Source organism: Rhineura floridana, chromosome 1 (assembly GCF_030035675.1).
Source record: "Rhineura floridana isolate rRhiFlo1 chromosome 1, rRhiFlo1.hap2, whole genome shotgun sequence".
Taxonomy (NCBI): Eukaryota; Metazoa; Chordata; class Lepidosauria; order Squamata; family Rhineuridae; genus Rhineura; species Rhineura floridana.
In genome coordinates this window covers 110,264,624-110,278,258 of record NC_084480.1, presented here as the reverse complement: position 1 = coordinate 110,278,258, position 13,635 = coordinate 110,264,624, and the positions used below count along the sequence as shown (strand labels likewise).

Sequence of the window (13,635 nt, the reverse complement as noted above, 5' to 3'; positions counted from 1 at the left end):
CCACCGCTCGTGGCAAAAAGAGGAGGGTGCTGGTGGTTGGAGACTCGTTGCTCAGGGGGGTAGAGGCGCCGGTATGCCAGCCAGACAAAATGAATCGGGAAGTCTGTTGTCTCCCTGGGGCGCACATCCGGGACGTCGCTGACAACCTGCCGAGGCTCATTGGGAAACAAGATAGGTACCCCTTTCTCCTCATCCATGTGGGCACAAACAACACGGCCAGAAACACCTTGGAACAGATCACCTCGGACTATGAGGCTCTGGGTAGGAAGGTCAAGCATTTGGGGGCGCAGGTGGTCTTTATTTATTTAATTTATTTATTTATTAAATTTCTATACCGCCCCATAGCCGAAGCTCTCTGGGCGGTTCACAACAGATAAACATCCAATATACAATTAAAACATATGTTAAACAATTTAAAATAAAACAATTATACCAAAAACCTAAACATAATTAAACACATAAACAACTGCAAAACTCAATACTAAAATATTAAATATTTAAAAAGTATTAAATTAGTTGAAATATTAAGATGTTAAGATATAAGATGTTAAATATTAAATATAGATATTAAATGTTAAAATGCCTGGGAGAAAAGGAAGGTTTTTACCTGGCGCCGAAAAGATAATAATGTTGGCGCCAGGCGTACCTCGTCTTCTCGTCTTCTCGTCAATTCTTCCCATGAAGAATAGAGGACTACAAAGGGAAAGGAAGATACTGCAGGTCAACAACTGGTTATGCAGATGGTGTCAACGGGAAAGTTTGGATTCTGGGACCATGGTCTAGGCTTCTTGGAGGGGGGACTGTGGGCAGGAGATGGGCTGCACCTCACGAGGACTGGGAAGAATCTCTTTGGCAGAAGTATGGCAAAACTCATCAAAAGGGCTTTAAACTAAAGCCTCTGGGGGATGGAGATAATAGCTTAAAGACCGATCCAAAGACAGCGGGTTGTAAACGCAAGGATTTGAAGGGTACAGCAGACACTGGGAGGGAGAAAGGGATGCACGGCAAAGCTCACGGTATATTAACGGAGGAATCCAATCGGGACAAAAGAGACTTCTGGTGTCTATATACCAACACGCGGAGCTTGGGAAACAAGCAAGGGGAGCTTGAAGTCTTAGTGCATCAAGGCAAATATGACTTCATAGGGATAACAGAGACTTGGTGGGATGACTCCCATGATTGGAATATAGCCATTCAAGGATATAAACTCTACAGAAAGAATAGAAGCAACAGAAAAGGAGGGGGAGTAGTGTTATACGTCAAAGACAAATACACCTCTATGGAAATCCAAGAGAGTGAACAAAGGGGTCAGGTAGAGACCATTTGGGTAAAAATAAATGGAGAAACAAATAAAACCAACATGGTAGTAGGTGTCTACTACAGACCCCCTGGCCAAGAAGAGGTGGTAGACGAGGCCTTTCTCAAACAAATCTCTGAAATCTCAAGGAGGCAAGAAGTAGTAGTGATGGGGGACTTCAACTACCCGGATATCTGCTGGGAGACAAACTCTGCGAAGCACAAAGCCTCCAACAAATTCCTGATGGGCCTTGCTGATAATTTCCTCTTTCAAAAAGTAGAAGAAGGAACAAGGGGATCGGCAATCCTGGACCTGATCTTAACGAACACGGACGAATTGGTCACGGGAATTAAAGCGGTCGGTACCTTGGGGGAAAGTGACCATGTAATGCTGGAATTCGTGATTCTGGGGAAAGCCAAAGAAGAATATAGTCAAACATGGACCTTGGATTTCAGGAAAGCCGATTTTAGCAAGCTCAGGGAAATGATGGGTAGGATCCCATGGCTAGATAGACTAAAGAAAAAAGGAGCCCAAGACACGTGGGAGTTCATGAAGAACGTATTACAAAAAGCACAATCGTAAACAATTCCAAAGAGGAAGAAAAATGGAAGACATCGGAAAAAGCCAATGTGGCTACACGGAAGACTGGTGGAGGAGGTAAAAGTAAAAAAGAGCATGTATAAAGAATGGAAGGAAGGACGCATCACCAAGGAAGAGTACCGACGAGCGGCTCGGGCTTGCAGGAATAGCGTAAGGAAAGCTAAAACCCAGAATGAGCTGAGGCTGGCGAGGGAAGCGAAGAACAACAAAAAGGGGTTTTTCAGATATGTTCGAAGCAAGAGAAAGACCAAGGAAACAGTGGGACTGCTGCTCAATGAGGATGGCAAAATGTTGACAGATAACGAGGAAAAGGCAGAATTGCTCAACACCTATTTTGCCTCCGTTTTCTCCCAAAAAGGGAACAGTGTGCAACCTTGCATCGGTAGCAATCTCAGTAAGGGGTCGGGACTGCAGTTCGAGATTGATAAGGAGATAGTCAGGAAATACCTAGTTAACCTAAATGAGTTCAAATCTCCAGGGCCTGATGAACTGCATCCCAGAGTATTGAAGGAACTAGCGGATGTACTCTCGGAACCTCTTGCCATCATCTTTGAGAAATCCTGGAGAACGGGAGAGGTGCCGGAGGATTGGAGATGGGCAAACGTCGTCCGGCTCTTTAAAAAGGGTAAAAAAGAAGATCTGGGGAATTACAGGCCGGTCAGTCTGACTTCAATACTGGGAAAGATATTAGAACGGATAATAAAAGAGTCCATTGGCAACTATCTAGATGACAGTGCTGTGATTAGAAGGAGCCAGCATGGGTTTGTCAAGAAAAAATCCTGTCAAACTAATCTCATCTCTTTTTTTGATCGGGTCACTAGCTTAGTAGATGGTGGAAATGCTGTAGATGTCATCTATCTAGATTTCAGCAAAGCGTTTGACAAAGTCCCCCACGACCTTTTGATTAGCAAACTAGTCAAATGCGGACTACATGGAAATACTGTCAGGTGGATTCACAACTGGTTGGAAAACCGTACTCAAAGAGTGGTCGTTGGTGGCTCTGCTTCGGACTGGAAGGAGGTCTCGAGTGGAGTGCCACAGGGTTCTGTCCTGGGGCCGATACTCTTCAACATTTTTATCAGTGACTTAGACGATGGGGTGGAGGGAAGCCTTATGAAGTTTGCGGATGATACGAAACTGGGAGGGATAGCTAACACAATGGAAGACAGGAATAAAATCCAAAGGGACCTGGATAGACTAGAAAATTGGGCTGAAATTAATAAAATGAATTTCAATAAAGACAAATGCAGGATTCTGCATTTAGGCCACAAAAACAAAATGCACGGGTACAGGATGGGAAATACCCGGCTTAGCAGTAGTGCGTGTGAGAAGGACCTTGGAATTGTAGTGGATCGCAAGTTGAACATGACCCAGCAGTGTGATGCTGAGGCAAAAAAGGCAAACACAGTTTTGGGCTGCATAAACAGAGCTATAGTTTCCAGGTCGAGGGAAGTAGTAGTCCCACTATATTTTGCATTGGTCAGGCCTCATCTGGAATACTGCGTTCAGTTCTGGGCGCCTCATTTTAAGAAAGATATAGACAAGTTAGAGCGGGTCCAGAAGAGGGCGATGAGGATGATAGCCGGTATGGAGAACAAGTCTTATGAGGAAAGGTTGAAGGAACTTGGCATGTTCAGTCTGGTGAAGAGAAGGCTGAGGGGTGACATGATTGCACTCTTTAAGTACCTGAAGGGCTGTCACATAGAGGAGGGTACAGATTTGTTCTCTGCTGCCCCAGAGGGTAGGACTAGGTCTAATGGTTTTAAGTTGCAGGAGCGTAGATTCAGATTGGACATTAGAAGGAACTTCTTGACAGTAAGGGCAGTTCGGCAATGGAACCGACTGCCTAGGGAGGTGGTGGGATCCCCTTCGCTGGATGTCTTCAAGCAGAGGCTGGACAGCTATCTGCGGGAGATGCTCTAGCTGTGGATTTCCTGCTGTGAGCAGGGGGTTGGACTCGATGGCCTACAAGGCCCCTTCCAATTCTATGATTCTATGAACAATAATATCTGAATGTAACATAATTTATGAAATAAAATGATTTAATACAATACCAGTTCAGTTGTGTGTTTCATCATGTATGTTGTCTAATTGGTTACAGCTGCACCAAATTGCGTAATTATGACCATGAAAATCTTAACAAATATTCAGTTTTCAATGCAAGTTGGACCTAATACAATGGCTCTCAAATGGTAGACGGCTCCCTTGGGGATGGTGGGACACCTGAACAAAGAGGACAAGAATGCAGAGATCTGAGAAAGAATAGAATAATGAAGCAGGCAATACATTCCTGGTTTATCAGGGAAGACATACAAACTGAATGCACACATCCCAGCTATAGCCTCTCACCAGTCAAAGTGTTTGAAAGTTTGAAATATGAGGGCCAAATTACATATGATGTTTCGTTATTTGAAGTTGCATGAATCTGAGTGTAAACAATCACTAGAACACCTGATTAGGATAGGGATTGCATGAAGGCAGGGTTTACCCTTTCCTGCCATGGTAGTCCAATCAATGAAGATACCCGCACTCCCCCCCCCCCAAGGTGCTATTTGGCACAGGAAGGAGGATTTCTCCAGACCAGTGCAGCTGAGGAGCCTAGATAAGGCCCCTCTCTGGGAAATGGAGTGGCTTAGGATACATTGGATTTATGGCTGGCTCTGCTGCATCCCCATGTTTCAGGGCCCTGTGCTAGTGGCATGCCATCTGCTGTGCTTTCTGAGGCCACAGCACGGAGCATCTGGGGAGAACCTATATGCCGGCAGAGGTGAGTGGATGGCACATTCACCATATCCTAACAGCCTCCAGCAGCAGTAGTCGGGATGAGCAGTGCGCTCATTACATTTTTATTTTAATGAGTTGGGACAGGGTCATTGTTAGAGCCAAGGGAAGAAAAGCAATTTCTAAAATTTATTTGGTGTGCCATTATATACTCTGGCTTGCTAGGTTTTTATGAAATACATTTTTTGTAAACAACTTAGAGGTTTGTACAATCAAGCGGTATATAAATGTTGTTAAATAATAAATAAATATATACACATAAGAGTAGTTTAGTATTGATATCTAAATGTGAAGTATAATTTCTTAATAAAACATAATGGAGGAAAGTGTAAGTCATTGTGCCTCTCATAAGCAATATTCTTGAGACCCTGTGTAGCACAGCAGTTCATGTCTTAATGGGACTGAGCAGTAACATTCAGGGAGTGACCTTGGGGCAATCACCATCTTTCATTCCAAACCACCTCAGCATTGTTGTGAGGATAATATGAGATGAAGAGAATCTTGTATGCCCCCTTGAGCTCCTTGGAGGAAAGATAGAATACAAATTTAATAATAACTAGTTATTTATTTATTAAATGTATTAGTCGCCCATCTGGCTGGCTGTCCAGCCACTGGGCGACATACAAAATAAAACATACAAATACATTAAAACATTAAAAATCTCAACAATAATAATAAAACCTAACCCACCCCTAGGTTGAGAAACTAGCCTTTATGCCTGGTTTCTCAACGTGGCATCCCAACGTCTTTTTTTTTACCTTAAAAAGGTGGATTGCCTGTATTGGGAGTGGCCTGCTAGTTTGTTTTGGGACAGGGTAGGGTAGGTGTTTTGCCCATTTGAGGGAGAGGTTCTAAGCACTGCTGGTTTTCCTTCTGTACAACAGGTGTTTTGTGATGCCCATGAGCTCCTTAGCCTTCCTAATATGCCCCTGGGCCCCAAAAGGTTGGTAAGCTGTGCTTTTTCAGTGGAAGAAAATTATTGATTAACTGACCAATTCAGAGCATGTATTTTAAAAAATGCATGCCTATTTTAGTGCTTTGTAACTCAATTGAGCTTAACCCTTGTTTTCACTTTTACTTAGTTCATCTGATACGTCTCCTGCAAGGAGATTCATCTGTACCTCACCTAGTATTCCCTTGTCTCCCTTGGTTGCAATTGACTTTGTCTTTGGTATGTCACAGTCCTAGACACCCAGGCCTGGGGATGCTTATTGGAGGGTTAAAATAGTCAGTGTGCCGTGAAGTTTGTATTTTGTGGTGATGTACACTGATAGGTGTGGGCATATTAGGCACTAGGGTTTTGTGAACTGCTTAGAGGTTTTCTACAATCAAGTGGTATATGAATTGTGTCAAATAAAATAAAACAAAAGCAGGATCTGCTTTGTTATTTACTAGAGCCCTGAAATTGATTAACAGCAGTCTGGTGCAGAAGACGTACACATAGAACTGAACAACTCTGAGCCCAGGGATTTATTTTTGTGTAGCAGAACTGAAGGAAGGCCACAGTCCTTCCATTGAAAAATCCATTCCTGGTTATCCCCCCCCAAGGTTTTCTTAATTTAATTAGTATTAATGAGATGTTATTTTGCTATTGCTGTGGTTAATTGGGAGTTACAAATCCTTGCTGATCTACTGCAAGTTGTACAGACATACCAGTAGATCCCAATTTATCTTTTGCCCATCCAACTATAATACTGTATTTTGACAATTTATTTTGTCTACAGACATGATCTATATGGGCATCATGCATAGAATGTTGACTGTAACCACTCCTCTGCCCCATTGTGCAACACCAGTGTTTTGCTGTATGCCTCAAATACTGGTTTTGCTCCTACTTATATTATTATATTACAAATATTTTCTATTATATTAGAGCTTTTTAATATTAATAGAAATATGTGGATGATTTATTATTTTCCATATATTGGCTGTTTTGCACAGTCTGCATTGTGATAAACCACTAGTATGAAATAAGGATTATAAGGGAACTGGCAGTTATGGTTTATTGAGTACATACAGTTCTAACTGCACACTGTATTAGAGTTGTTTGATAACATGCTGTGGAATAAATACAATTGGATTATACTTGTAATGTCCAACTACATGGTGTTGCTTTTATCTATGTTAAACTGTTTGTTCATTCTGCTGTGATTGCATCCTCTGACTAGCATTTCATTTAGCTCATTCGGTACTACAAAAAGTGGCAGTTTACAGTCACAGGCACACATACACACAAGCACCCTACTTAGTGCACTACTGTTATTACAGTCCAGTGCACCCCAAACTGGGAATAAGTCCCACTGAACATTGTGCAATTTCTTAAATAAAAAACATGCCTAGGATTTGCCAGATACCAAGATCAACCTTTTGCCTAGTAAATGCAGTCCAGCTCCCCTCAGTTCATTTTGCATGGTCAAAACTGGAGATAGAATTAAAGACCTTGCATCTGTACAAACATGATGTCAAGGTTTACCAAAATATGTAAACTAAGATAAATTTATTTTGCTAGTGTAGAGCTGGGTTAGGGCAACCTTTCCAACCTTTGGGTTGCCAGATGTTGTTGGACTACAACTCCCATCAGCCCTAGCCAACATGGCCAATGGTCAGGAATGATGGGAGTTGTAATCCGGCAACATCTGGGAACCCAAAAGTTGGGAAAGACTGGAGGGTATTGGCTGAGACTTGAACTATAAACTTTTGTTTTTGTCCTGAACTCACTATAGCTTGAGGCAAGGCATTCTTTCAGCCTCACCCTCCCATCTACAATATGGAAATAATATTAACCTATCTGTTGCTATAAGGATTAGGATGATAATGTGAAGTACTTTATAGAATGCTCGAAGTGCTATATTAATGTTAAAGTATTCAACAGTGTACTATTCCAACATAGAAGGCACTATTGTGTTTTAATATTGTATACCACCTTGCTATATTTTAATGAAAGTATAGTCTCTATGTAAATAATTAGATATTTACTGTAGCCACATTTCATTCAGTTCGAAGGAATGTGATGCTGCCAAATGACTAGCCAACATGAATAAAAACTGGAATAAGCCATATGTAAGTAACTAGGCTTCATATCTGTTTTAAGACCAATTCTGTGTTATCGCCAAAAGATCATACCAATGTGGTTGATTTCTATTTTATCATAATAGTCAAGTGGTCCTTACTTGTGTTATGGACATGAAGTCGTGGTTCCCCTTTACCTGGTAAAGTTGAAAAATAAAGAGATCGAGTTGGATGAGGGACAACTGCCCCCCTTTTGAACTTCATAGACAGAGACCAGTAATTATACAGTCAGAAGAGACGTTTCCTCCATTCAGGTGAATGGCCATCTGGCAGTGGCTTCTGTATGTCATAGTAAATTAATAAAGGTAGGTGGGTGAGAAACTAGAGGAAGGAAATTAATAGTACAAAAGTCGGGTGCGTGCGCGGGATGTGTGACACACATATACACAACTCCAGTGGGTAGCACAGCGAGGGCGAGTGAGAATGAGTCAGAGGTGGAGGGTTTCCTCACGCTATATAAAGTGAGGTAGGCGAAGGCTAAAGCTCAGCGCGTGCCAGCGAGAGCGTCTCTCCCAGCCTAACGATCGCTGCTCCAAACCGAAGTGCTGAAGAGGACGCGAGGGGGGACTGAGCGACCAAACTAGTGTGAGGGCGCGGCTGTCATGGGGCTGCATGGGCTGCTTCTGCTACTGCTGGCGACTGGGCTGCCCGCGGAGCTGAACGGTCAGAGCTCTCCGGCACTCGGAGCCGCAACGCCCCGTGGGAGCGGCCCCATTCCAGGCGGCGACTACGCAGTGAAGCTGTGTGGCCGCGAGTTCATCCGCGCGGTCATCTTCACCTGCGGAGGGTCACGCTGGAAGAGGATCGCTGCACAACAGCGGGAGGCGGAGGAGGCGCCACTCCCTGCCGGGGCGCGCGCAGGTAAGAAGCTGGACCTTTGGCGGGAAGAAGACAGGGTGGGTGGGTGCGCGCGCAGAGGCCGTTGCGCTCTTCTTTCACTCTGGCCGCTGCGGGCGGTACAACTCTGGTTAGTGTCAAATAAAACGTACTGCACTGCTTGTTCCCACTTTTTCCGTTGAAAGTGTGTTCGCTGCTGTGCCACTGTCATGTCCTGACCACAACAGCGTCGTATTCACAAGACCGGGAAAAGTATCAAGTCCGGGGAAGGGAAGGGAGTTTTCTGTATCTCTTTCAGAAAGAGGCTGGCGCGCTGTTCCTTTAAGGCAGCAACTTCACAGCAAACTCCCAAATTTAGCGCTTTTAAAGGAAAACCAGGCAGCAATCCTATACAGTACACACTTATCCGGGGCTAAGACCTGTTGAAGTCAATGAGACTTACTTCCGAGCAGACGTGCATAAGATTGTGCTGCTTATTCTTCCAAGGAGAATGTAGGAAGCACACTTTCCACTTTTTTCTTACGCACTTTGGATGCAACACAAAATATAAAAACATCAAAATGACCATACGTTTTGCATCCTCCCTTTGGTACAGTGTTTGCCTCATACTGACACGCACACAAAAATCACCACCTTCCCTTCTTTGACAGTTGTATTTGTTCAACAGTGGATCCAGTTAGCATTATTCTCACCTGATGCTTCTCTGTGACAAAAATGGTATATGTGTATGTATGAGTCATTTCAACACAGAACCTTGACATCACTAAAAAACACACACCGACCTTGTGAATAAGAGAGTTTCATAAACTTCAAGGAGGAGGTTGACAAAACTTAACATCCTGCATTAGGCTATTGTTGTTCTTGGCTGTTATGGTTTACCTCAGACTAGTCTTCAAAACACTAGTAAGTGTGAATACTTGCAAAAGCAACTGGTCATTTAAAATAAATGGGGGGAAATGCAATCTGTGCTCCAGCCAGAATGAAGTCTCACAAGAGTTGCTGATTTCAGTGAGAAACATAAGCACTTGTTCTCTTTGATTTCAGGTAGACTTAAAAGTAGTGGAAGATGCACACACTTTCTCTCGCTTATTATAAATGCTACTGTCATGTTTGACACACATAATATAGTGTACTTTATGATGTGTGTGTGTGTGGTAGTAGTAAATAGAATATTGCTTGTTGCTCATAGCTTCTTTGAAAAATTCAATTATGCTTGACATGGTCAGTTGACTAACTAATGAGGAAAAATGTCTTCTGGCAGTGGTTCCCAAACTCCCTTGCCCCCGAGGCCCACTTGAAAATTGCTGATGATCTTGGTAGACCACTTAATGATTTTCCTGCCTGTTGTAGCAATAGTAATGCACTGGGCTAGATGCTGCACAATTTTAAATTGTTTTGTTATTGCTTGTTATTTTTTAAATTGTATTTCATTGTACTACAATTTGTATTCCACAGAAATCAAATGGTAATACAATAAAATGCAATATAAAAAATAAAAGAAGCAACAAAAATACAATGAACAATCAATATTAATAGTTTGATGTAGATATGCTGCAGACTACCTGAATAAAGCTCATGGACCATTGGTGGTCCAAATATCACCGTTTGGGAAATCCTGTTTTATGGAAATGTGTGCAAATGTGTGCAGATTAATACAATATAAAGTGGTAGAGTGAAACTAGTTCTACTATAAACCCTTAGCATATGCTATATATCTTGGTTTAGGCAGCTCACCAGAAGTAGTTCAATCACTAAAAAGTATCACTTTTACTTTATTTTATTATCCTTTAGCAGCACTATCCCTGCCAACAATCCAGGAGAGTATGCAAGCATGATAGATTATTTTTTCCTGTGAAGGAAGGGGCAATAGAAAGTAGCAAACACAATTATTACAATGGCACACAATGAAGTAGAAAGTAGGATTTGAGAAGAAGCTGCTATTAGCTCCTTCTATCAGTCAGAATACACAAGACAATGATCAGGATTTTTTAAAACAACAACACATTTTTTTAAAGATTCCAAAAAATAGGCTCTATATTTACTCCTGATTACAGCCTGCCTTGGTGTTAATATTTATCAACAACATATTTGCTCTGCCTTTCAGTTAAAATGTTCATGGTGGTATGCAACATTACAAACAACCAAATAAATTAAAAGGTAAACAGACCACAGTTAAAATGATTGTAAGATTGATATACCAGGGAGGTTAAAAACCTAGCAGCTCAGCAGATCAATTGCTTGCCTAAAGAAACAGATCTTCACAAAGTGGTGGGAAGCCATCATCAGAGAAGGGATGAGATGGGCTTCCCTAGATAGAGAGTTCCATAGCCTAAGTGCAGCCACATAAAATACCCTCTTCCATGTCCCAACCAAAGGAAGCTCAGATGTTCAGTAGGAAGCAAGGAGTGGCTTCTGTGAAATATCTTAATAAGCAGGCAGGCTCATATGAGAAGTATCCCATCCCAGGTTTTTTAGCTCTTTCAAAGCTCATAAGCAGGTCTTTGGATTTAGCTTGGGAATTTATCCAATTTGAAGATGAACTGTAAAGAATGTAATATTAACTGAGTGAGTTAGGTCCTTTTGAAGAAGAGACTGAATTTATGCTGCTATTTCCTGTATATGCTTCTTCAGACATCTAAATCTGGCACTTGTACAAGCATTCATTTTTTACCTATATTGGCACAATTTCATTTTGTACGGCTTATCACCACTAGCTCTTGCAGCTGCAAATGTATAGTTTTCTACTGTACATACAAGAAATGCCGTTTCAGTGGGATGTAGATGAGCAACAAAAATATGTAGGGGTTAGCATACAAAACTCAGTAATATCCAATATCCAACCCTTATATAAATTTCAAGTTAAAAAACAATGTGTATTAACATCACTATAGCTATTCTTAACAAGCAGGAATCCTTTCTTAAAAGCAAAGAATGTTGACTCTTTGGCATGCTTACCTAGTCCACAGACCTATTTAATTATATATGGCAACAGTCACTTAGTTTGTATTATGGAACCAGTGAACGGTCCAGAAATATAGTGTGAAAAATTGTAAGTGGTCTGAAACGGGGGAGGGACAATGCCTCCTCTATAAACGGCAGTCCTACTACATATCCACCATTGTAAGTTGAAGGCAATTTAACTATAAGAAAATAATGTATTCATGTATTCTGATTGGGATAATCAGGTGTTTGCTGTTTCTTGTAATATATTTCTACTCTTCACATCTAGATCTTTATAGGAATCACATTTTGGGTCTCAGATTCTAGCAGCGAATCATACTTAGAAATTTTGCTGAGGAAATTCTTATGTATAGAAATGTTTATAGGTGAAAAACCCAGTAGTTGAATAGTAAAGCATTTGGTGCATATGCCCTCTTGAGAAGACAGGATTTGTTCAAAGATTTATTTATTATGTGCATAAACTGCAAAATTACCTATCACACTTATTTTAGTAAGCTGGTCTGGAAATATTTTGTCTAAAATGTGGGATAAAATGCATATCAATAAATATATTGTGTAGGCAACATTCTTCCAGGAACCTCAGTTGACATTTTACAATGGGTGATTGTTTGATAATTTCCTTTATTTTATCTTAACAGAGTTTCTTCAAACTAGCAGTGATGAAGGACTGGAGAATATTAAGTTACAGTCAGTCTTGGATCCTGAGCTAGAGCAACTACAAAGTATCAGTCAACAAGTTGCACAGCAGTCACTAAAAGACTTGTTTAATATATTTGATGATTCTAATGAATATGTTCCTACTTCCAATGAATACATCCATCAAATAGAAGATGCAGCACACAAAAGTAGAGATGAAACTGGGTTGGCCAATACTGTGGGCTCATATAACTTTCCTTTAGTCAAATACCCTAGAAGAAAGCGTGGATTCTCTGTGGGAGTGGCTGGAATGTGCTGTAAATGGGGATGTACCAAAACTGAGATTAGTACATTGTGTTAAGAATGCCTTTATATCTTATCTCCACTTCTAATTTTTCCAGAACATGTACTCAGTGTAATTTGCCATGCTACTTAATTGAATACTGGATGTAGGGGAAAAGAAGTTGGTTGATTTTTAATTTATTTTTTCTCTAAATAATTTGGTTTCCTAATTTCTTGTAAAAAAGAAAGGCACAAACCATGAATTGTCACTAGAATTATGTTTTGCACTAATTATATTGCATTGTATTTTCATTTTTCTACTAATATTTTAAATTCATGCTCACTTCTGTGCCATATTTGCAACACTGAAGAGAGAAACTCAGCCTTCAATTAAAGTGTTTATAGTCTACATGAATTGCGAGTGTATAACATTTACAGTTAGCAGATATAACTCATTCAGGGATATATTTTCCTATGTATTCCCAGTCAATGGACTATTAATGAACACAATCCTAAAAAAATAAAATGTAGTTGTCCTAGACAACCTGGGACATGAACTGCATTGGTAACACACTGCACATAAAAGTGAAGAGACTTGTCCAAGTACATATAAGATGGTATAAAACCATGTAAGGGAATAATTACTTCAGGGATGGCTACATCAGAAATCTCCTTTAACATTTCACATCTACAAAACTACTATTTTTCTCCAAGCATCCCTGAAAGATAGTATCTGGCTTATTGGTATATTCTGAAGTATAGGTGCTCTTTAGGACAACCTCCATAGCCATGCTCTTTCTAAGACAATACACAAAGTGTGAATTTTTGACCAGTGGAGATTTTAAGGATCAATAACAAGCCAATGCCAGTTCCCTGTCCTGCCTTTTCTTAACATCCAGCATGTTGAACACTTCTGGTAGACCCAAAAGCTTCCATCCATTTTGTGACATATTACTTACTCATAATAAGGTGATTTTGGAATTCTTCAAATTAAAAGTAGCAGTTTAATCTTTAAGTCATGCATGCTTTTTATCTGTTTTCCTTCCTTTTTTACCTGGTTCAATAATGAGACTACAGACAGACTCCATCCTCATTACCAATTCCAACTTACTAGCCAACGTCATTGGCTTATCCAGTTTCGCTAGATGGAGCACTTCAATTCTCCCCTTAAG

At 40.8% G+C, this 13,635-nt stretch overlaps 1 protein-coding gene across 1 annotated transcript; it reads left to right on the top strand.

The window, feature by feature from the left end:
* Positions 1-7,753: 7,753 nt before the first annotated feature.
* Positions 7,754-13,404, top strand: LOC133385789 (relaxin-3-like). Its single transcript, XM_061629364.1, has 2 exons — positions 7,754-8,608; positions 12,184-13,404. Exons 1-2 carry the CDS (start codon positions 8,350-8,352, stop codon positions 12,540-12,542), a joined length of 618 nt encoding a protein of 205 aa, XP_061485348.1. The 5' UTR covers positions 7,754-8,349; the 3' UTR covers positions 12,543-13,404.
* Positions 13,405-13,635: the final 231 nt, after the last annotated feature.